Source organism: Ursus maritimus, unplaced genomic scaffold (assembly GCF_017311325.1).
Source record: "Ursus maritimus isolate PB19 unplaced genomic scaffold, ASM1731132v1 scaffold_4, whole genome shotgun sequence".
Taxonomy (NCBI): Eukaryota; Metazoa; Chordata; class Mammalia; order Carnivora; family Ursidae; genus Ursus; species Ursus maritimus.
In genome coordinates, this window is record NW_024426552.1 from 64,526,031 (window position 1) to 64,552,048 (window position 26,018).

Below are 26,018 nucleotides of genomic sequence, written 5' to 3' on the forward strand. Positions count from 1 at the left end.
AGGAACTTGAGGGACAAAGGTCCAGTTACTTACCCAGGGTCACCCAGCTTGTAAGTAGCAAAGCTGGGATGCAAATTCAGGCAATCTGCCTTCAGAGAACACACCCTTAATTACTACCCTAGCCATACTGTGTTTCTTTGTGTTCATTGGTCCAGAGTCTAACCACAAAATACAGAGCTTATGATTTCATCATTTATAATCACACTTTCTAGTTAAAACTGTCCATAAATGTTACTGAATACTTGTCTCTATATGCATGTACATCTCTTCTTAAGAAAAGTGTGATATTTTTATATCTAACTGTGTATTTATCAAGAACGAAAGAAAGAGGGGCGCCTGGGTGGCTCAATCGGTTAAGATCTGCCTTCAGCTCAGCTCATGATCCCAGCGTCCTGGGATCAAGGCCCATATTGGGCTACCTGCTGAGCAGGGAGTCTCCTTTCCCTCTCCCTCTGCCTGCTGCTCCCCCTGCTTATACTCTCTGTCAAATAAAGAAATAAAATATTTTTTTTTAAAAAGAATGAAAGAAAGAAAATAAGCATGTAAGTAAAAATACTGCTCCAGGCCATTAAACCTAAAGGGAGGCAAGAAATGAAACTAGCTAACTGATGCCACAACGTTTGGAACACATCTTATGCATTTTGTATGTCTGGCATCTAGCTGACATATAGGTGGTGCTCAATAAATATTGCTGAGCTCTTTATCCATAGTTTCTGAAAGAAGTGACATGTGAGCTGGGTTTGAAAGTGAAAAGATTTTGCCAGAGCAATCCAAACAGAAAGACTATGTGCAAAAATCATAGCACCAGGGAATAGCACAGTTGAACTATAAGCACTTCAGTTTTGCTAGGGCAAGGTGGGGAGTGGTAGGAAAATATGTTAGAGAGCCAGGGTAAATAAAGGGCCTTGTATGACCAGCTGGAGAACTAAGACTTCATACAGTAGACAATGGGAAAGCAGTGAAGGGTTTTAAGCTGGGTGAGGCATGATCAGACTTGCATATTAGGAAACTAAACTTGACAGCAATGAGAAGAATTGTAAGCAAGAATTGAGATGAAAGGTGTAGAGATCAGTTAGGAAACTGTTATTATGGTCAAGATGGAAATACTGAGGGCTCAACTCAGTCATTGGTGTTGAGAATGCAGAAGAGAAAATACCTCGGCAGATACTTAGAATGTGGAATTGACAAGATTGATGGTAAATTAGATGTGGGAATTGAGAGAATATAGGTTTCTGATTATTGAGTCAGTGTGGATGGTGATGCCATTAAAGAACACAGATATATAGAAAAGTTTTGAATCATTTCAGACACATTGCACCTGAGAGAATAGTGGAGTATCCAAATGAAACCCCTCTGGATGGTTGGACACCTTTATTAAGTGCAATTGGTTGAATGAGGTTGGTAGGAGCTGCATGCTTGATAAGGGAGGTCTGGGTCAGTAGGAACTGGGAGACCTACTTTTTGGTCAGTGGGATATAACCCAAGATACAATTCACCCTGGAGTAGGGCTAAAAGCAGGAGGTGGTGGAATCTAGTGAAAGGAGTTTGGGAACAAATTTGTTCATTATTAATACTCCTACTCAACATTATGCTGAATCTTCTAATTAGCACAATAAGAAAATTAAAAGGCCAAAAATGAAGAATAAAGATGTTGTTATTCACAGTGTTATGATTACACAGACTGCTGAAGAGAATCTATACGTATAAGGACTAACAAAAGAGGTTGCTGAAAACAAGGTCAATACATTAATGTCACTGACATCTGTATATACCAATAACATCCATTTTGAAGATATTACTTTAAAATATATATTTGTAATAGAAGCAAATCTATAAAGTAACTAGGAATAAATCTAACAATATATGTGAAATAGCTCTATGGAGAAAATTGTAAAAAGTTAATGAAAACAGTTTTCAAAGATGTAAATAAATGCAAAGATGTACCATATTCATGGAAAGAAACAATATCACTAAGGACGATAATTTTTTCAAATTAATAAATTCTAAATATTTCTTTTTTTTTAATGATTTTTTATTATATTATGTTAGTCACCATACAGTACATCCCCGGTTTCCGATGTAAGGCTCGATGATTCATTAGTTGCGTATAACACCCAGTGCACCATGCAATACGTGCCCTCCTTACTACCCATCACCGGCCTATCCCATTCCCCCACCCCCCTCCCCTCTGAGGCCCTCAGTTTGTTTCTCATAGTCCATAGTCTCTCATGCTTCACTCCCCCTTCTGATTACCCCCCCTTTCTTTATCCCTTTTTTCGCCTACTGATCATCCTAGTTCTTATGTTCCATAGATGAGAGAAATCATATGATAATTGTCTTTCTCTGCTTGACTTATTTCACTTAGCATTATCTCCTCCAGTGTCGTCCATGTTGTAGCAAATGTTGAGAATTTCGTTCTTTTCTGTTTTGGAAATGACTGGAAGCATATTCTGCAGTACAAGGCGTATATGGACACGAAACTCTTGATCAGATAATAGGCGAGAGATGTTGATAATAATGGACAGTGTTTTGCTGCCTGGGTGTGGTGCATGTATGGCCCTTTCTCTTCACTGCGTCTGTATCTTTGGGGTAAATACCCAGTAGTGCACCACAATGGCTGGATCATAGGGTAGCTCAATTTTTAACTTTTAAGGGACCTCCACTGTTTTCCAGGTGGCTTGTACCAACTTGCATTCCCACCAACAATGTAGGAGGGATCACACCTTTCCACATCCTCTCCAACAATTGTTGTTTCTGCTGTTAATTTTTGCCATTCTAACTTTGGCGTAGGTGGTATCTCGAGTGTGGTTTTGATTTGGAATTTCCCTGATGGCTAATGATTTTGAACATTTTCATGTGTCCTGTTAGCCATTTGTGCATGTCTTCATTGGAAAAGTGTCTGTTCATATCTTCTGCCCACATTTTGATTGTTTATTTTGTTTCTCGTGTGTTGAGTTTAGAAGTTCTTTGTAGATGTGGATATGATCCTTTATCTGTAGTGTCATTTACCGCAAATATATTCTCCCCCATTCCGTTTGGGCTGCCTCTTAGTTTTTACTGTTTCATGGCTGTGCAGAAGCACTATCTTGGTAGAAGTCCCATAAGTTCACATCTTTTGTTTCTCTTGCCTTTGGGGATGTGTCATGAAAAAGGTTGCTTTGGCCGATAATCGTAGGGTTTGCCGCCTATGTTCACCTCTAGAGAATTTTGATGGATTCACTGTCTCCCACATGCAGAGTCTTTCATCCATTTGGGTTATTTTTGTGTATGGTGTGAGGAAGTGGCCAGTTTCAAAACTCTTTTGCATGTAGCTGTCCAATTTTCCTAGCCTGCATTTATTGAAGAGACTGTCTTTTTCCCACCGGATGTTTTTCCTGCTTTATCAAAGATTAGTTGCCCAAAGAGCCGGGTCCATTTCTGGGGCTCTCTATTCTGTTCCATTGGTCTATGTGTCTGTTTTTGTGCCCAGTACCATACTGTCTTTGTGATCACAGCTTTGTAGTACAGCTCAGAAATCCCGACATTGTGATGCCCCCAGCTTAGTTTTTTCCTTTTCAACAATTCCTTGGGATTAAGGGGCCTTTTCTGTTTCCACTTCCATTTAAAAGGACTATTTGTTTCCAGTTCTTTGAAAAGCCTGCGGTATTTTGAATCAGGATAGCATTGAAAGTGTAGGTGTTCTCTGGGTAAAGCATGGGCATTTTTCACTATGGTAATTCTTCCGATCCATGAGCATGGAATATCTTTCCATCTTTTGTAATGTTCCTCAATGTCTTTCAAGAGGGATTTATAGTTTCTAGAATCCATGAAGTCCTTTAAAAGTCTCTCAGTTAAGTTAATTCCAAGGTAGCGTGGTTTTTGGTGCTGAAGCCCAATAGTGGGATGGTTCCTGAACACTCTTTCTTCAGTCTCGTTATTCATGTACAGAAATGCAATCCTGATTTCGAGCATTGATTTTGTATCCCACCACTTACTTTGAATTGCTCTATAACTTCTAATGTAGTTTGATGATTCTTTGGTTTTCCATAAGTATCATGTCATCTGGAGTAAGATTATTTCGACTTCTTCCTACCCGATTTGGATACCTTTGATCCCTTTTTGTTGTCTGATTGCTGTTGCAAGGACTCTAGTACTATAGTTGAATAATAGTTAGCGAGTGGCATCCTTTGTCGTGTATTCCTGATCTTAAGGGAAAGGCTCCAGCTTTTCCCATTGAGAATAATATTTGCTGTAGGCTTTCGTGGATGCTTTTATGAAGAATTGAAATGTATCCTCTATTCCTACACTCACAGGGGTTTTAATCAGGAAAGGATGCTGTATTTTGTCAAATGCTTTTTCTGCATCGAGAGGATCATATGGTTCCTGAGTCTTTTCTTGTTGATATGATGTATCACGCTGATCATAATAAATTCTAAATATTTCTAACACAAACCTGAAAAATCTCCCCAGAACTTCACAAGATATTCCTAAAATTAAATGGAATACAGTGGTAAATAGCCAAGATAATTTTGGAAAAAAAATAAGAGGGGAAGTTGCCTCTTTAAATGATAAAGCTAGAGCACTTAAAACAATGTGGCACTGGCATAGATAGGCAAACAGACAAGTAGAACATAAAGAGATTCTGTAAATAGATACCCATATAGCTGGGAACTTGATATGTAACCAAGGTGGCATGATTCAATGGGACAACCATAAACTATTCACTAAGTGATGCTAGGACAATTAGTGTTTATTACGTTAAAAGGTAAGATATCTTTTATTCATACTACATACAAAATTCCAAACTGATTAAAATCTAAATATTAAAAGCAAAAATTTCAAGCTTTTAGAAGAAAATATGGTAGAATACCCGTATGACCTTGAGGAAAACAACGATTTCTTAAACAGAAAACGAAAAGAATAATTCATTGAGAAAGGCTGATACAGAAGACTATATTAAATTTGAAAGTTCTATAAGCAAAAGACAATAAATACAAAATGAAAAACCAAACCACAAACTGGAGAAAGATATTTTCTGTGCATTTAAAAGGATAGATAGATAGATAGATAGATAGATAGATAGATAGATATATTCTCCACCATATGTTTTTAAAACACTCCTAAAAAGTAAGGAGACAACCCAATGGTAAGGGAGATGAATAGCCAGTTCATATAAGAGGGAATCTGATTCACTATTAATTATATGAAAAGATGCTCAACTTGACTAGTAATCAGAAATTACAAATTTAAAACAATGCTATTTCACCTGTGACAAATTGATTAAAATGTAAAAGTCTGAGCAAACAAAGTATTGGTAAAGATGTGAGAAGTGTAAATTGGTTCAACTACTTTGGAGAACAATTTGACAAAATATCTTAAAGCTGAAGGCGCATATATCCAGGAATTGTGATTTCCCTTCTATGTCTCCAATCTACAGAAATTCTCACTCTTGTACACAGAGGTGCATGTCAAGGATGTTGGCTGTGAAACAATTTGTGCAAAACCTGGAAACAACTTTCCATCAGAGGGGAATAAGTAAATAAAATGGGACTTATCAATGAAATGAGATAATATGACACTGTTAAAATGAATTAAGTAAATCTAAACCATATAATATATATATATATATATGAATAAAAGAAGTTGCAGGTTACTATTTATAATATTTTGTCAAATTTTAAGACAAGAAACAATATCATATAGTATTATGGAAGATTCATATATATGTAGAACAAAGTATAACAACATTCCAGGGAATAGGATTCACCAATCTTTGAGTGCTGTTATTTGTGAGAGGGAGGGAAGAGAGGTATGGGTTAGGAGGGACTTCAGCTAAATCTGTAATATTTTATTTTATTTTTTTTAAACATTTTATTTATTTATTTGACAGAGATAGAGACAGCCAGCAAGAGAGGGAACACAAGCAGGGGAAGTGGGAGAGGAAGAAGCAGGCTCATAGCAGAGGAGCCTGATGTGGGGCTCAATACCATAACGCCCGGATCACGCCCTGAGCGGAAGGCAGACGCTTAACCGCTGTGCCACCCAGGTGCCCCTGTAATATTTTATTTTTTAAAAAAATATCTGAAATATATGCTAAAAATGTAAAATCAGTTAAATTTCATATGCTTTTCTCTATCTTCAGCATATTTTGTAATTAAAAATACTTTTAAGACAAAAAAGAGTGAGCACGGGGTACAGAATCAGACCATGTGTATTTGTGCCATGACATTTCCACTGATATCCCGTATGACTTTCAGTAAGTTACTTATGGCCAAGAATGTTTTTATCAGTGGGAAACTGGGTGAAATAACCTCTTTGGTCCTTCACACTTCTAGTATTCTACAAAGGTGAGAAGGACGCAGAGTAGGAAGATGTCCCTTGACTGGATAGAGGAATACAGAACAAAGGATCCCTAAGGGTAACTTTCCTCAGAGAATGGGCTCTACCCATTCTAAGCAGAGGTACAGACTCCATGTTCTGCGAAAGCCATGCATGAAACCAAGGTGCTTTAATTGCACTTTTCACGTAAGGCCTAAGAATCTGGTGTTCCCAATATTTTATTATAAGGAGAAAAACTAGGGACAAATGAGGGGCTGCTTTCCTGAGGCCAGAACCACACAGAAGAGGTCCAAGTCCTCATAGTAATAAAGGTAGGCAGCCTGTTTTGCAACCACCAGAGGGATTTTTTTCTCTCTCTCTAGTGTTTTTTCATCTTGTGGCAAGGCCCAATTTGTTGTTTAGATGCAGAGCTTCTCTGAGATGATGAGCTCAGTCCATATACATCTCAGTAAAGCTCAGCAGGGGTCAGAATATCCAGTTCTTTCCAGCCCAGTCCAGAAAATCTGATTCAATTACTCTATGGGGAGACCCAGGAAGCAGTATTTTTTCAAAAGTTCCCAGGTGGTTCTAATGTACAGCCAGAGTTGAGAAGCTAGTTGAAGGGTGAGCTGGATGAGAGAATGCCCCACATCTTTGTTAGCAAATAGGGTATTCCCCAGGGCAGTCCCTACACACAACACTTTCCAACACATTTCTTGTCTCAGGTTATCTTTGATAATTCTGCTTTACCACCACCGTGAATGACAGAATTGGAGAGTTTCTACTCCAAAGACCAAGGTCCTGAGATATGTAACTTTTCCCTTTTTGGGTTTCTTCACCAGGGCATCACAATACACTCATGGTACCTCCACGTGGAAGTAAATCTCAGGACATTACCACCAAGTGGTTGTTTAAACAAATAACAGTCTCTCTAAACCTCAGTTTCTTTATTTGTAACACAAGGGCATTAGCTAGATCAGTGGTTTTTACACTGTGTTCTGAGAAGCACTTGCAGTCTGTGGAGTACCTAAAGGGTTGCCTCTGCCAGAGAGGTCCATTTGAAAAATCAGTGGATTAACTGATCCAGAAGGGTTTTTCCATAACCAACATTCGACAATTCTAAATTCTACAGGAATAGATTTATTCTACCACCAAAGTCTAACATAACCCATATGCTTTGAGGCCTACTGAAGATCATATTTATCAACCTGGTCTAAAGCAGATATTACAAACTGGCTATTTGCAGACCAAATTCAGCACACAGACATGTTTTGTTTTTACCCGAAGAATACTTTCTTTCTTTGGCATCTTTGTAAAATTTTCCAAATTTGAAGTATAAGACAATTCTGAAATCTGCACAAATCAGATGTATATGGCTCCATGAACTATAACAATGTAAACATATCTTTGCAACTACCACTCTGGGCAAGTTATAGATCAGTAATGAAATGGTGATTTCAGAAGCACCTCCTTATAACCCCTCTTAATCATTCCCACCCTTCTCCTCCCCAGAAGTAACCACCATCTTGACTTCTTACAGTATAGATTGGTTTTGCCTCTTTTAACATTTATATAAAGAAAGTAATGTAGTACACATTTGTGGAGTTTGTCTCTTTTGCTCAATCTTAGTATTAGCAAGATTCATCTGTGGTTTTGCATGTATCTATGTTAATTTTTACTTATGAATAGTATTATATTGTTAGAATATAGCACAATTTATGTATCTATTGTATTGTTGATAAGCATTTTGTTTCTACTATTCGGCTATTATGAATAATGATGCTATAAACATTGTTGTAAATGTTTGGAGAGCCTTACACTCACCCATTTTTGCTTCTGTAACTCCCAGAGTAAAATTGTTCATGGGCTTTGTGTGGTGATTTCAATATATATCCCCAAGTTCTCTGACCCTCCTCTCTTCAAAAGGGGGGAGCATAAATCCATGACCCTCAAGTGTAGGCTGGACTTAGTGACTTACTTCTAATGAACAGAACAGCAGAAGTGACAGTGTGTTACCTCCAAGACTGGGTCATAAAAAGTATTACAGCTTCTTTCTGCCCAATCTGGGGGAAGCCAGCTGCAATATCATGAGGACACTAAGGCAGTCCTATGGAGAAGTCCACATGGTGAGGAAATAAGGCTTACTGTCAATAGCCATATGAATAAACCTTCTTGGATGGAAATTTTCTAGCTGCAGTCAAGTCTTCAGAAGAGCTAACATTTTGACTAAACTCATGAGAGACCCTGAGCCAAAACCCACACAACTAAGCTACTGTCAAATTCCTGACCCACAGAAAGAGAGACAATATATGTTTGTTATTTTAAGCCACTGAAACAATATTGCTGTTATGCAGCAATAGATTACCAGTATAGTAAACATATGTTCAGACTTAGGTTTTTCCAAATTTACCTACATACCACTAATGTATGAAAGTGTTAATGTTCCACATCCTTGGCTATATTTGGGATTGACAGTCTTCAATTATAGCTCTACTGGTGGGTGTGTAATGGTACTGTATTGTGGTTTAATTTGCATTTCCCTGATGACTAATGAACTTGAACACTTTTTCATATGTTTATCGGCCTTCAGGACTTCGGGATATCCTTTTTTGTCTTTGGTAGAATCTTTTGCTTATTTTTTTCTATTCAGTTTTCTGTTGTTTTCTTGATTTACAGGAGTTTCTTATTGTATTCTGGATATGGTCCTTTCTGTGGTTATACAGGTTAAAAATATCTTCTCCCAATTTGTGACTTGTCTTTTGCTCTCTAAGTGATATTGTTTGATGAGCAGGGGTTTTTATTATTTATTTTGGAGAAGTTTAATTTATCAATCTTCTCTTTTAATGTCTTTGAGATTTTAGTGTTTTTAAGAAATACGTGCCTTTTCTAGGGTCATGAAGATATTCTCCTCTGTCATCTCCAAGGAGCATTATATTTGCTTTTTACATTTAGATCTACAATCCACGTAGAACTGACTTATGAAGTAGGGAGTTAAATTCCATTTCTCTCTCTCTCTCTTTCTCTCTCTCTTTTTTAAGTAGGCTCCACACCCAACGTGGGGCTTAAACTCATGACCCTAAAATCAAGAGTCACATGCTCTACTGACTAAGCCAGCCAGGTACCCCTCCATTTTTTTTCTCATACAGATATCCAATTGACCAAGACTAATTATTGAATATTAATTCCTGTGTTTGCTTGGGGGTACACTAAAAAAGAGGAAAGAAAGAAAGAAAGAAAGAAAGAAAGAAAGAAAGAAAGAAAGAAAGAAAGAAAGAAAGAAAGAAAGAAAAAAGAAAAGAAAAGAAGGAAGAGTTAATTCCTTTCCCTTCTGTTTAACAATGTCAGCTTTTCCAAAAGTGAAGTGTCCATACATGTGTATATCTTATTCTGGACTCTCCATTTTCTTTCACTGGTCTTTCTATTTGTTTGCCTACCCTTGTGCCAATACCACATTCTTTCAATTATTATAGCCTCATAACAGCTCTTCACACCTACTAGAGCAAGTCCTTTCATTTCATTTTCTTCTTCAAGAATGACTTGACTATTCTCAGTCCTTTGCATTTCCATACACATTTTAGAATCAACTTGCTAATTTACACAAAAATCTGCTAGGATCTTAATTGGGATTGCCTTATATCAATAGATCAATTTGGGAGGAATTGCCATTTTTATATTTTTGAGCTTTCCAATTTATGAACTTAGTATATACCTCCATTTGTTTTATATTCTTCAATTTTTCTTAATATATGTATTTTTTAGTTTTTTGGGGTAGAAATATCATACATCTTCATGAGGCTTATTTGTAGGTATTGATATAATTTGATGGTAAATTATATCAATTTAAATATCATTTTAAAAATTATATTTTCTATTGTTTATGGCTGGTGTATAGACATTCAGTTGATTTTGTATATTGACCTTGTATTCAGCAAACTGGTGTGTCTGGTTATTTTGGTCAAGTCCTAGAAATTGTATGAAATATATGAAAAAAATATAGGAATTACTTCTGGTTTCACTTCAGAGGTATAGAGAGCTATGAAGAGAGTTGTTCCCACCCTTACAACAAGAAAATGCTGGACAAACTGCAAAACTAATAGATTCTTGAAGTCTTAAGAGAATTGCTATCACAGGGCAAAAATGTAACCCAAAATTGGGGAGAGACAACTCCTTTATAGAAAAACATAATCAGAACATTTGATTATCTGGGGCAGATGCCTCCCAATGCCATATAAGCCAGTAACAAGAATAGCTGGAAAACTATAATAAATTTCTAAAGGCTGAGTGTGGACCAGTGTGGACCCTTCTTGAAGGGTTTTTCTGTGAGAACCTCACCAGGAGCTCACAAAGAAAATTGAAGAAAACTCTGAGGACATTTTCCTTCAGGGATGGCTGGATGAGGGGGACTAGAAGTCATTGCCAAAACTCTGCTCAAACCCATCTATTCTATCTCTTTTATGAAACAAAAGGCTCAATATGCAGGGATAATGGAAACAAAAACTGTATCCTTAGGGCACTGGTGGAAGCCCACTGCCACTGGGAGAGGAAAATAGGAGAATAAATGTTTACCCTGGGAGTAAGTTAAGAATAGGTTCTGGCCCAGCACTAGGTCCAGTGGAAGGCAAGAACACTAGTAAAGGCCCACAGGTTCACAATGTCTGATAAAAACTGAAGCAATTAGAACATCAGAGACCTAAGCCTTGCCTACCCCCCTCCCCATAACTACTCTAATAAACAGTAAGTAAAAATAAGAATGGAATACAGCTAGGAGAGCTTCAAAAGACAGATTATTTGGGGGAAGCAGTTCAAAGGGAAGACTCAAAGGAAAGCAGAAACACATGAAGCCAAGTGTAGAGCAGATATTGAGAGAAACACTCTGACAAAGAGCCCACACAAGGTATCACTAGAGAAATTTGAAAGCCTGTGGTACACTGAGGTTAACCATAGCAACACCGAACTTCCAGCCCAACTCAACTCCAGACAAACTTAACACAAATCTGTGTATCACTAAGGGCCTAGCAAAAGGAAAGGTATGCTTATCTCTAGGCATAAAATATGTATACCTCAGTATCCATTATCTTATATAACATGTCTGACTTTGAACAAAAAATCATGAGGCTGTCTTAGTCTGCTAAGCTGTCATAACAAAATACCATAGCCTGGGCAGAAATTTATTTCTCACAGTTCTGGAGGCTGACAAGTCCAAGATCAGAATGCCAGCATGGCTGAGTTCTGGTGAGAATTCTTTGTGGGTTTTAGATAAGTGCCTTCTCACTATGTGCTCACATGGTGGAGACACAAAGAGAGCAAGGTCTCTGGTATCTCATTTTATATGAGCACTAATCCCATCATGAAATCCCCACCCTCATGATCTCATCTAAACCTAATTGCCTGTCAAAGGCCTCATCTCCAAATATCATCACATTGGGAGTTAGAGCCTCAACACATGAATTTGTGAGAGGATACAATTCAATCTATAGCAGAGGAATACAAAATGGCCAAAAAAAAAAAAATCAAAATCTGAAGAGACAAAACAATCATCAGAACCAGACACAAGGGCATTTGGGTGGCTCAGTGGGTTAAGCATATGCCTTCAGCTCAGGTCATGATCCCAGGGTCCTGAGATTGAGTCCCGCATCAGGGGGACTGCCTCCTCAGCAGGGAGTCTGCTTCTCCCTCTGCCCCTGCCCCTCCCAGCACCCCCACCCCTCCTCATGCTCGTGCGTGCGCTTTCTCTCTCATAAATAAATCTTTAAAAAAAAACCAGGCACAAATATGACATGTTGGAACTATCTTACAGGGACAGCATGCAGGATCAGACAGATAATTTTAGCAGAGAAATATAAACTATAAACAAGAGAATCAAATGGAAATGCTAGAAATAAAAAAAATGTAGCAATAGGGATGAAAAATGCTTTAAATAGGCCCATTAGTAGACCTGACATAGCAAAAGAAGAAATCATGGAACTTGAAAATAGGTGAATAAAAATCATTAACCTGATAAGCAAGAGGAAAAACTAGAATGGGAGGGAAATAAACAGAACATAGCAACCAAGAGCTGAAGGAAAATATCAAACATAATATACATGTAACTGGAATCTCAGAAGGAACAGAGAGAAAGTATGAGATAGAAGAAATAATGACTATGAATTTTCTAAAATTGATGCCATGCCTCAAACCACAGATCTAAGAAGCTCAGTAAACACCATGAAGGATAAATACCAAAAACAAAACAAGAGAAACTAACACAAACCCCACTTCTAAGCATATCATATTTGTATTAGTTTCCTAGGGCTACCATAACAAAATATTACAGACTGGGTGGCTAAAACAACAGAAATGTATTTCTCACAGTTCTGAATGTTGTGAATTCAAGATCCAGGTGCTAGCAGGGTTAGTTTTTTCTGAGGCATCTCCTCTTGGTTTGAAGACCGACACCTGTTTGCTGTATCTTCACATGGTCATGCCTCTGTCCATGGATGTCATCCACGGTGTCTTTTTTTGTGTCCAAACTTCCTCTTCTTATAAGGACACCAGTCAGATTGGATTAGCAGCCACCATATTGGCCTCATTTTAATTTAATCACCACTTTAAAGGCCATATCTCCAAATTACAGTCACATTCTGAGGTACTTGGGGTTAGGACTTCAACATTTGAATTTCAGAGGGACACAATTCAGTCTATACTAAAATCAAACTGCTGGAAACCAAAACCAAAGGGATATCTTGAAAATACACAGAGGAAAACAAATTACCTACAGAAGAGAAAGGATAAGAATTGCAGTGGACTTTTTCTCCCAGAAACCATGCAAGTAAGAAGACAGAGGAGTGACATATTTAAAGTGCTGAAAGACAAGCTGTAATATACTTTGAAATTGGGAAGTGTGATGCTTTCATCTTTGTTTTTCTTTCTTAAGATTGCTTTGGCTCTTCAGTCTTTTGTGGTTCCATACACATTTTAGGATTTCAGTGAGAACTGGCATCTTTATCTTATTCCTGATCTTAGAGAAAAAGCTTTAAGCTTTTTACTATTGAGCATAATGTTAGCTATAGGCTTGTCATATATGGCCTTTATTATGTTGAGGTACATTTCTTCTATACCAATTTGTCAAGAGGTTTTTTGTTTTTTATTTTTTAATCAAGAAAGGATGTTAAATTTAGTCAAATGCTTTTTCTGCATTTCTATTAAGATGATTATATGATATTTACCCTTCATTCTGTTAATGTGGTATATCATGTTTATTGATTTGCATATGCTGTATCATCCTTGAAACCCAGGGATAAATTCCATCTGATCATGGTGTATGACGTTTTAATGTACTGCTGAAGTCAGTTTGCTAGTATTTTGTTAAGAGTTTTTGCATCTATGTTCATCAGGAGTATTAGTCTGTAATTTTCTTGTTTATGATAGTGCCCTTATCTAGCTTTGTAATGAGACTAAAGCTGGCCTTGTAAAATGAGTTTGGAATTGTTCCCTACTCTTCGATTTTTTGGAAGAGTTTGAGTTGGATTGGCATTATTCCTCTTTAAATGTTTGGTAGAATTCACCTGTGAAGCCATCAGGTCCTGGGCATTTTCTTGGTTGTAGTTTTTGATAACTGCTTCAATCTCCTTACTCTTTATTGGTCTCTTCAGATTTTCTGTTCTTTGTGATTCAGTCTTGATAGGTTTATGTTTCTAGGATTTTATCCATTTTTTCTAAGTTATCCAATTTGTTGGTGTATATATATATTTTGCCAATTCTATCTATTGATTCACTTTTAATTGAAGTATAGTTGACACACAATGTTACTTTAGTTTCAGGTGTACAACATAGTGATTTGACAAGTTTATATGTTATTCTATGCTCACCAGAAGTGTAGCTACCATCTGTCACCATATAACACTATTAGAATACCATTGACTATATTCCTTACCCTGTACCTTTTATTACTGTGACTTATTCATTCTATAACTAGAAGCCTGTATCTCCTACTCTCCTTTACCCATTTTACCCATCCCTCCACTACCCTCCCCTCTGGGAACCATGGGCCTGTTTCTGCTTTTTGTTTGTTTATTCATTTGTTTTGTTTTTTAAGATTCTACATCTTATGAAATCATATGGTTTTTGCCTTTCTATGTCTGACTTATTTCCCTTAGCATAATACCCTCTAGATCTATTATGTTGTCACAAATGGGAAGATCTCATCCTTTTTTATGGCTGACTAATATTCTATTGGGCATATATACTGTATTTTCTTTATCCATTCACCTATGGATGGGCACTTGGGTTGGTTCCATATCTTGGCTATTATAAATAATGCTGCAATAAACATAGAGATTTATATATCTTTTCAAATTAATGTTTTCCTTTTTTTGTGTAAATACCCAGTAGTGGAATTACTGGATTATATGGTATTTCTATTTTTATTTTTTATTTTATTTTATTTTATTTTTTAAAGATTTCATTTATTCATTCGACAGAGAGAGAGACAGCCAGGGAGAGAGGGAACACAAGCAGGGGGAGTGGGAGAGGAAGAAGCAAGTTCCTAGCAGAGGAGCCCGACGCGGGGCTCAATCCCAGAACACCAGGATCATACCCTGAGCCAAAGGCAGACGCTTAACGACTGAGCCACCCAGGCGCCCTGGTATTTCTATTTTTAATATTTTGAGGAACCTCCATACTGTTTTCCCACAATGGCTGCACCAATTTACATTCCTACCAATAGTGTGCAAGTGTTCCTTTTTCTCCACATCCTTACCAACATTTATTATTTCTTGTCTTTTTGATCCTAACCATTCTGACAGGTGGAAGGTGGTATCTCATTGTGGTTTTGAGTTGCATTTCCATGATGATTAGTGATGCTGGGCTCCTTTTCATGTGCCTCTCTTATTGGCATACAATTGTTTATCATATTCTCTTACTATCTTTTGTATTTCTGTGGTATCAGTTGTAATGTCTCCTCTTTCATTTATAACTTTATTGATTTGAGTCTTCTCTCCTTTGTCCTTAATCTAGTTAAAGGTTTGTCAATTTCGTTTATCTTTTTAAAACCAACAATTAGGGTGCCTGGGTGGCTCAGTCCTTTAAGTGGCTTCCTCCTCAGCAGGGAGTCTGCTTCTTCCTCTGCCCTTCCCTCTGCTCCTGCTCTCTCTCTCTCAAGTAATTAAATAAAATCTTTTAAAAAAATAAAACCAACTATTAGTTTTGAGGATCTTTTCTATTGTCTTTCTAGTCTCTATTTCATTTATTTCTGCTTTAATCTTTATTATTTCCTTCCTTCTGCTAACTTTTGGGTTAGTTTGTTCTTTTTCTAGGTCCTTGCAGTGCAAAGTTAAATTGTTTATTTGAGATCTTACTTTTTTCTCAATGTAAGCATTTATTTCTATGAACTTCCCTCTTAGAACTGCTTTTGCTACATCCCATAAGTTTTTGTTTTCATTTTTGCCTGCCTCAAGATTCTTTTTTGATTTTCCTTCTGATTTCTTTGATCCGCTGGTTACTTCTTATTTAGTAATTTGAGTCTTCTCTTATTTTCATAGTCTATTGTAGCTAAAGTTTTGTGAATTTTTAAAATTTTTTTTTGAAGAACCAACGTTGGGGTTGGTTCATTGATTTTCTCTATTTTTTTTTCTATTCTCTATTTCATTTATCTCTGTTTTAATCTTTACAGTTTCCTTCCTTCTGCCATCTTTGGGTTTAGTTTGTTCTTTTTCTAGTTCCCTAAGTTGTAAAGTTAAGTTGTTGATTTGAAATCTTTCTTCTTTTTTTCTGAGATCTTTCTTAATTTTTAAAATAAGTGTTTACATCTATAAATTTCCACCTTAGCACTTGCTTTCACTGTGCCCTTCCTCCTCCTCCATTTTTCTCTTTTTTCTCCTTTTTGGAGCAGGCAATCAAGACAATAACTTCTGTATCCTATGCTTTCACCCTTAATTTGTCTCTTACTCTCCTGGAACACATCTTCAAGTAATTTATTTAGGAAGGTTGTCTTTGCAGTGGTATTTTTGTTATTCTGTCTGCTTGGTGATATATTTCTGTTGACCTTCCCACTTAATTGGCATCTTCTTTAGGTAGAGAATGATACCTCAAAACTATAGATATTGTTTTGTGGTTTTTTGACATTTAGGATTGAGTAAGAGGTCAAGCTGGTTTATCTTTCACTGTAGTCATCCTACTTTTTCATTTTGCTTTTAGCTTTCAATGTCTTTGCAATTTGAAATGCTCACTGTGATTTATCTGGAGGAAAACTAATTTTCTTAAAGTTTTTTTTTGACAATGTGAATCCTTTGAATTCCTTCATAGTGTCCCTTTCAGTTCATATGTGGAAATTTCTTTTCGTCTGAAAATAGTTTCTACTTGATGAATTTTATGTTTCTCTCTCAGGTGCATCTCTTAATTTTAGGATACTGCTTTTTTTTTTTCCAGTCCTCTATTTCAGGAAATTTCTCTTTGATCAATTTAATCTTTGCCTCTAGTAAGAATGAAATAATAAAAGCAGTAGTTTTTGTTTGCCCTCCTTGGTTGTGCAGCTTTCACAGGACTTTCCCTTGCTCCCAAAGTTCAGTGAAATCCTCTATTATCTCTGTGGTGGAAATCAGAAGGAAGAGGCTAATCACTCCCAATCCACATCCATAATAAATCATACTTGTTATTATCTTACCAAAATTGTAGAATATTCTTTATTCTATTTATAAATGCAGAGATTTTTTTTCTTTTTAATTATTTTATTTTCTAGGTTTTTTGAGGGAATTTCAAGAGGGGGAATTTTAGTCAGTCTCATCTTAATGTCAGGTTTGGAACTCAAGCCACTGAATTGTTTTTAAAAAAATATTTAGACCTAGGTCAGTGAATTCAAATGCAAGGAAAGGGTTAAATTTCTTCCACAAGTGTTGGCAAAATCTGTAGAAAAAAGAGGAACAGCCTTTATTGAAAAAAGTTACAGGATATACAGTCATTGAGAGGAAGGCTTTCACAGGCATAGAGGGAGTTGCTCCTCCTTCCACCGTAACACAGATTAGTACAGACAGACAAGAGGCATTCCCAGACGTTAGCACGAGAGCCGCCGCAGCCAAGATGTATCTCAGATGGTGAGTGATCATTCTTATTATTATTTGACAGGCAGTTAAGGTTAAGTTTCCTCAGACGCACTGGGTGGCTCAGTCGGTTAAGCGTCTGCCTTTGGCTCAGGTCATGATCCTGGAGTCCCGGGATCCAGCCCAGCATTGAGCCCCTCATCTGTTTCCCTGCTCAGTGGGCAGTCTGCTTCTCCTTCTGCCCCTCACCCTACTCTTGTGCTCTCTCTCTCTCAAATAAATAAAATCTTTAAAAAAAAAATGGAGGTAAGTTACCTCAGCAGAAGGCTGAGGTTGAGGATGGTGCTCTGTTTTCTGTCCTTCCTGCTCAAGAGTGCTAATATGTATTAAGGGCAAGGTTATACACAAGCCAAAAGCACGAACACCTGGGATACAGAACAATCTACGCTGTGAAAAATTAGATGAAGTCCCGGAAGCCATTCTCTCCTTCTGAGAGCATCCACTCTCGGTCGATCCTGTAGCTCCAGCACAGGGGATCTTTTAAAGAAATTTCTACCGAAGATGTTTGACTGCCACTCAAAGTTAAGAATTATTTGAGATGCCAAAAAGTTTAGTGGTTGCTGTGTTTTTTTAAGTGATTAATTTTGATTTTGTAAATTTGTTTTTCGAATATTTAAATGTTGCAGTTGTTGATTTTAAGAATCAGGAAAAGTTTAAATGTCTGCATAAGCATTACAAAGTCAAGAGTAAATTTTGTGTATGCCAAGGACAGTTTGGCCTGGGGGCAGAGGAATGAGATAGAGAAGGTAGAAGGAGAGAGGCCAAGGAAAAGGAAGAGGAAAAAGAGGTGTAAGAAGAAAATGCAGAAACCAGAAAATGAGTCACAAACAGGCCATGGGAGATTCTGAGCAGGGTGAGATAGTAGAAAAAAGTAGAGTAATAATTCAATTAGCTCCGCAGTATTGAACATACATGATGTATTGTGTACTTTATTCATGATATAGTCATTGGATTTTAATCTTCACAATGACTCTCAGACAGATAGTATCATTCTGTTTTATAGATAAGATACTGTGGCTTAAAGAGCCTAAATAACTTGCTAGGATCACACTGCTCATGTAAGAGTAAAGCTAAAATCTTTCTTGCTGCTTTGCTCTGCACCACAAGGTTTCTTCATGTGTGACACAGCCCTGTGGCTGTGACTTACTGGAAGCAGTCACATCCACCCTCCAGCTGGAATCAGTCATTATTTATTATTGTTCTTTGAAAATCTAAGTAACACTTGTCTATGCAGTGCTTACTGGTTCAGGAAACAGCTTTGCTGAGTCTTTTTCAGAAGATTAGAATTTAATTTCCAAGGAAAGAGTCTTTTTCCTTGCAGTAAAATTTTGAAATATTACACATGTATGAAAAAGATTCTGAATTTATCCTTTTTGTGAAACTGTAGCAGTGATACTATTTAATTATGCTAATGCTGCCTGCAGACATCCATAGAACCACAGGCTACTGTCTATATTGTTCTTGTTAAGATTCACTGTTTCACAGTGCCTGAAAATTGATAATGAACAGAAAAATTTTAAAATATAAATAACCAATAAATAATGTGGACTCTCAACAGAAATAAAAGAAATGCTAATTAAAACAGTGAAGTATTATTTTTCTTTATCAAAATGGCAGGTTTCTTTTTAAGAAGCAACTAGCATGCAAGCAAGAAGCCTACAAGTTTCTAAGGCAGGAGGAACATTTATACCCTTATTACCTGCTGATGGTAATATAATCTTTCTGAACAAAAATTTGGTGATACAAATCAAAAGTCCTTAAGATGTATGTGCCGTTTAACCAAGAAGTTCAACTTTTACAAATTTATTATAAAGACATAATCATATATGTTTGTGAATTTTAGTGACACAAATATTTTTCTTGTCATTGTTTCTAATGATGAAAAACTTAGAAACAACTTAAATGCCTTAAAATAAGTAGTTGGTTAATTATGGAACATCCATAATGGAATACCATGAACCATTAAAAATTCTATTGTAGAATGATTTTTAATGTGTTTAGCTAAAGAAAAAAAGCAGAATGTACAGTGTTACTACTTTTATACATGATAAATGTATATACACAATGTTAATCAGAAATACAGATGATTTTTATTTTCTACTTTGTGCTTTTGAACTTGGATCACATCTGCAGGCAGAAAAATAAAACTAGATAATTAAAAAAATAAATCAATATTTGGCTTCTCTCAGAAAAGGAGACAGCTGTCTAGTACTACATGGTCACTCATAATTTGTAGAATTCCATTTTTAGGGTTTTGGCCTTTTGTGTTTAACTTCAAATATACTCACTAGATCCTAATAGGCCGGTTTTCGTAGAATGTTCTATGTGGAAAGACCAGACAGCTCACTTCCGTATTTTACAGATGTGATGGCATGGCTCTGGAGTGAGCTGCATATTGGAAGGAAGAACAGGGCAGTGGTTAAGTGGTCATGCTTTGGAACCGGAGTGCTGGGGCTTGAATCCTAGCTTCTGCTTTCTGACTGTATAACCTTGGACAAGTTGCTTAAAAACTGTGATCTTCAGTTTCTTATCTGTACAATGGGGATAATTACGATAAGTCATAAGTGATTGTGAGAGAGAACCCCTGTAAAGTGCTTAGAACCTTGCTCTGATAAGTACTCAGTAATCATTATTAGTTGTTTTTATTACTATTACTATTAGGATTAAGAAATAGAGGGGAAGTGATCCGTCGAAGATCACGCAATTACTTGATGGCAATGCTAGAACTAGAATTCAGGAAGGTTTTTTCCAACAGAAGTGTGCAGTACCCTCTTAGCCTGTTAAGACAGCCTGGGTTCCCAGTGAAGCTGACTTGAAATAGACAGAGCCCAAGGACAAGGCCAGCAACTTCCTGGGAATGACTCTGATTACAATGAGAAGCCAAATACTGGAAATAGGGGTGAAGTTAAGAAAGCAGAGAGTCAATTTCGATGCAGGGATGAAGCCAGGAGCAGAGATAGAACAGAAGAGAAGAGACGGCTCAGAGATCTGCTGAGGCTTTTATAGACCACCAGCTGAGAGTTTCATGGGGGGTCAACATGGTTTAAAGACCCAAGGTCTGGGTGATTAAATAGACAGATGGGGGGTGGAGGGGCTGCAAGTATTGCTGTGAGAAGGTGCCTGACAGATAGCAATAACAGAGGATGAGGTAGAAACTAGGAGGGCCAGAACAAGGAAACCTGGAGCCCGGGTATCCAGCCATGATTATCTTAAAGTTACAGCCTAAGTTTGAAGAATAATAAACAAGCAAAGGTATGATAACATTTGTTTTAAACAATTCCTCTGGCAGCAGAGTGCAGAAATAATTTGGGTGACAAGGAGATCATTTAGGAAATTATTGAAATAATCCAAGGAGAGGTGTTGAGGATATGAAACCAGGGCAATTATGGTGGGATCAGAGAGGAGAGGATGCATTTAGAAGATGTTTAAGCACAAGAATTGACAGGATTTGTTTTCTGAAAGATGTGAAGCTTGGAAGGAGAGATCTAAGTACACAGTGGCATCCTTCATAAAGTGGGGGATATAGGAAGTGGACTGGGTTTGAGCCAGGGGAAGGAGAGGACCGAAGGTGAGTTCATTTTTGAACATGCTGAATTTGAGATCCTGTGGAGCAGCTGGATGGTGATGCCCAATGAATATACAGGTGCAAAACTCAAAGAAGAGGTATAGGCTGGAATAGATATTAACAGTATTCAGCATGAGTACAGCTGAAGGCTAAAATTCTCATTGTGGGTGAGATCACTAGGGAGAAAGGATGATGGAGTGAGAAGATGCCAAGGATGGAACCTGGAAAACCTTGACATTTAAGGAGGGAGATGAGGATGAAGCGTCCACAGTAGACATCACAGAGGGACTAGAGAGATTGGAGCAAAGCAGGAGAAAAGTGATGTCATAAAAACCAAGGGAGGAGATAGATGCAAGCAAGAATAGGAGATCCCCAGGGAAAGGCAAACAGTATTTACCAAACTTCTACATTGAAACACCTGAGATACAACAGAAAAAAATGTGTCTAAGGACTGTCAATGATTGAATTGTGTCCCCTCAAAATTGATACGCTGAAGTCTTAACCCCACTACCTCAGAATGTGACCACATTTGGAGATAGGGTCTTTACAGTGATAATCAAGCCAAAATGAGGTTAATAGAGTAGGCCCTAATCCAAGATGATAGGTGAGAAAATTTAGACAGAGAAACATGCATAGAGAGAGAAGACAATGTGAAGAGACATGGAGAAGAAGGCCATTCACAAGCTAAGGAGAGAGACCAGGAACAGATCCATCCCTCACGTCCCTCAGAAGGAACGAGCAATGCTGACACCCTCATTTAGGACTTCTGGCTTCCAGAACTGTGAGATAATAAACTTCTGTTGTTTAAGCCACAGTTTGTGGTGCTTTGTTACTACGACCCTAGCAAACTAATACACTTGGTAGTGTGCATAATACCTTGGTGAGAAGAGTTCATACAGCCAGAGAAAGAAACTAGGGATAAGTGTATAGGGGAGGGAGGGAAGAAAAAGGATTATGTTACCTAAGCTAAGAGAAGGAAAATACTTCACAAAGCAGAGGGTAGCCACAGTGCCAAATTCTGCAGAAAGGTGAAGTAGGAGAATGACTGAAAATGTCAGTCCAGAGGCCTTTGGTGACCTTTGCAGAGATCTCCCAGTTGAGTAGAGGGAGTAAATCATAGAGCTGAGAATACAGAGGCAGCACAGGGACCACTCCTGCAAACATTTGGCAATGAAAGGAGATCTCCTCAATGGACCAAACGCACGTCTGCTGTCCATAACCGCCGCATGGAAACAATCTAGAGTCCAGTCAGCCAGACCTGGAGTTTTCCTTTCTCTACTTTAATTGCTAAAAAACCAGATACTTTTCCCCACCAAAATGGTTTGAGAAGGCTTTCAGGAAGAAAAAGATTTTTGCAGCTATCATTTTACAAATTAGATTTTTAGTACTGACACAAAAGAGATTCCATTCTATTTTGTAAAGCCATAAGAAAGTTGTTACTTGAGACTTCTCAGAGATGAAGACTGTGGTAAATCTGGTGATGTAAAGAAGAAAACAAACACAAGCGGAATTTTGGGGCTCACTCATGATTTAAACAGAAAATATAGTAGAATTAGAAAGAAGAAGTATTAAAGCATTTTCTTAGAAAGCTCTGAAGTCAAATTGAGTCTAAAATTTGCTTTCTATAGTCTTAGGGAAATTATCAAACAATCCAAATGTCACAGTTCTATATTATATGGGATCAAATGAATGCAATTTGACTGTACTAAAAAACCTAATAAAAATAAAAAGGAATTAATTAATAGTTAGCTAAATAAACCAATTAGTCAATATCAGCCAGAAACTAACTATGGGAAAAAACCTGAAAAAATAACTACCCAAAAGATAAACCTAGATCAGCACCCTCATCTTGCAACTATTTTCAACCAAGAAAACAATACACCTTTTCAAGAACCTGATCATTTTAAGGAACTGTGTAGAATACAGAAAAAAAAAATAACTAACATGTACTCTTTATTGTGTAATTAGGAATAGAGACCAACAATTGTAAATTGACAAAAGCAATCCAATGTAGTTAATAATTAAGCTATTTTTAAAGATAAATATAAATGATAAAAAATGATCCTTTTTACTAGGTGTTAAATAAATGCCAATTCAGGTTCCAATGAGATATTTTCATTTATCAGATTAAAGAGTAAACAAACAATCCGATTCAAAAATGGGCAGAAGATATACAAAGACATTTTCTCAAAGAGGATATTCAGATGACAAGTAAGCACATGAAAAGATGTTTAACATCATTAGTCATTATGAGAATAAAAATTAAACCCACAGTGAGATATCACTACACATCTATTAGAATGACTAAAAAAAAATAATAATGGTAACATCAGATGATTGCCAAATGCAGAGAAACTGGATCATTCATATTTTGCTGTTAGGAGTATAAAATGGTACAGCCACTCTGGAAAAACAGTTTGACAGTTTCTTACAAAACTAAACATACAGTTACCATATGACCCAGCAGTTTCAGTCTTGGGCATTTATCCCAGAGAAATGAAAAACCTATGTTCACACAAAAATCAATACATGAATATTCATACCAGACTTATTCATAATAGTAAAAAACGGGGGAACCATATCCATCGAGTGAATGGTTAAACAACTGTGGTACATATGTACCATGGAATACTACTCAGCAATAAAAGGAAAGAACTATTGATAGACACAAAAACTTGGATGAATCTCCAGAGAATTATGTGAAGTGAAAATGCCAATCCCAAAATGTTACATATCATCTGATTCCATTTATAGGTCATTCTTGAAATAACAAAATCATAAAGACAAGAAAGCAGATCGGTGGTTTAGCCATGGGTGCTGGAGAAAGGAGGAGGTATGCAGCTACAAAGGGTTAGCACAAGGGAGACTTGTGGTAATGAAATATTTCCTTATTACATGAATGACAGTTGTTACATGAATTTGCACATGTGATAAAATTGTACGCGCACACACACACACACACACTCATACACCCGGATGAAGGCACATAAAACATAAAACTGGTGAAATCTAAATAAACTCTGTGGGTTATACCAATGTCCATTTCCTGGTTTTAACTGTTGTACTGCAGTTATACAAGATGTTACCATTGGGGGAAAGCGGGTGAAAGGTACAAAAGACCTCCTTATACATTTTTTTCCAACTTTCTTGGCATCTTAAATTATTTCAAAATAAAACATCTAAAAAGTAATTTAAAGATACAACTCAACACCCAAAAAACAAATAATCCAATTAAAAAATGGGCAGAGGACATGAACAGACATTTCTTCAAAGACGTACAAATGATCAACAGACACATGAAAAGATGCTCAAAATCACTCTTTATCAGGGAAACGCAAATCAAAACTACACTGAGATATTACCTCACACTTGTCAGAATGGCTGCAATCAAAAACACAAGAAACAAGTGTTAGCAAAAATGTGGAGAAAAAGGAACCCTTGTGCACTGTTTGGCTGGAATGCAAACTGGTGCAGCCACTGTAGAAAACAGTATGGAGGTTCCTCAAAGAGTTAAAAATAGAACCTCCCTATCATCCAGTAATTGAACTACTGGGTATTTACCTCCAAAATACAAAAATGCTAATTCAAAGGGATACACACACCCCTGCTTATTGCAGCAGTATTTGCAATAGCCAAATTATGGAAGCAGCCCAAGTGTCCATCGATAGATGAATGGATAAAGAAGATGTGGTGTATATATGTATACAATGGAATATTACTCAGACATAAAAAAGAATTAAATCTTACCATTTGCAACAACATGGATGGAGCTAGAGGGTATTATACTATGTGAAATAAGTCACAGAAAGATAAATACCAGTGATGTCACTCATATGTGGAATTTAAGAAAAAAACAAATGAGCAAAGGGAAAAAAAGAGAGAGAGAAACCAAAAAACTGATTCTTAACTACAGAGAACAAGCTGATGGATACCAGAGGGGAGATGGGATGGGTGGATGGGTGAAACAGGTGATGGGGATTAAAGAGTACACTTATATTGATAAGCGCTGAGTAATGTATAGAATTGTTGAATCAGGGGCGCCTGGGTGGCACAGCGGTTAAGCGCCTGCCTTCGGCTCAGGGCGTGATCCTGGTGTTCCGGGATCGAGCCCCACGTCAGGCTCCTCCACTGTGAGCCTGCTTCTTCCTCTCCCACTCCCCCTGCTTGTGTTCCCTCTCTTGCTGGCTGTCTCTATCTCTGTCAAATAAATAAATAAAATCTTTAAAAAAAAAAAAAAAAAAAAAGAATTGTTGAATCATTATATTGTACACCTGAAACTAATAGAATACTGTATGTTAACAATACTTGAATTAAAGTTAATTAAAAAGTAATTTAAAGAAAGTAATTTAAAAAAACCTAAAATGTTCACTTCACTAAACACTAAAGAAATGCTAATGCAAATACCAATTACATATTTTTATTTATCAAATTATGTTTTGTTGGGGTGGAGATAATAATGCTAATGAGGGGGCACCTGGGTGGCTCAGTAGCTTAAGTGTCTGACTCTTGATTTCGGCCCAGGGCATGATCTCAGGGTAGTGAGATCAAGCCCTGTGTAGGGCTCCATGCAGGATGTGGAGCCTGCTTAGGATTCTTTCTCTCTCTCTCTCTCTCTCCCTCCCCCTCTTAGGATTCTCTCTCTCTCTCTCTCTCTCTCGCTCTCTAATAATAATAAATATACAAGAAGAATGGTACTTTCATATACTATTGATTGTAGGATTATGAATGATGATAACCTTTCTGGAAAGCAATTTGCCAACTATAAGAAGCTTAAAAATGCTTAAAAACACCCATTCTGGCCAACTGCCTATTTCTCTGTTCTTAGTCATTTTTCAGTTCATTCAGCACCTTTGTTCCAGGTCCTTGGCTACACATTAGAAATACACCAAAATGAGTAACATGATTTCTCAAGGTAAATATATCAAATATGATGATTTTTAAAAAGTAACAATGAAGTGTGCGAGGTTCCACAGGAGAACAAAGGTAGCTGCTTTCCATTTGTCCATAGGCAGTATGTCTTGGCTAAGTGCCAGAGTTTTGAGTCAGTCTGGCTGGTGTCAAACAATAAGTAGTTAATAAGTAGT

General features: G+C 37.1%; 1 protein-coding gene across 3 annotated transcripts in view; it reads left to right on the forward strand.

Annotated features, from left to right (window-relative positions):
* Window positions 1-26,018, forward strand: part of CD86 (CD86 molecule) — an 84,547-nt gene that overhangs the window by 3,287 nt on the left and 55,242 nt on the right. Inside the window, exon 1 of one of the 3 annotated variants that reach the window (XM_008708174.2) lies at window positions 17,192-17,363. The exons of the other annotated variants lie outside the window; for them this stretch is intronic. Within the exon in view, the coding sequence (XP_008706396.1) occupies window positions 17,350-17,363 (14 nt within the window). The 5' untranslated portion in view covers window positions 17,192-17,349. Of the gene's footprint in view, window positions 1-17,191; window positions 17,364-26,018 lie in introns of those variants that run through there. 3 annotated transcript variants of the gene reach the window in all.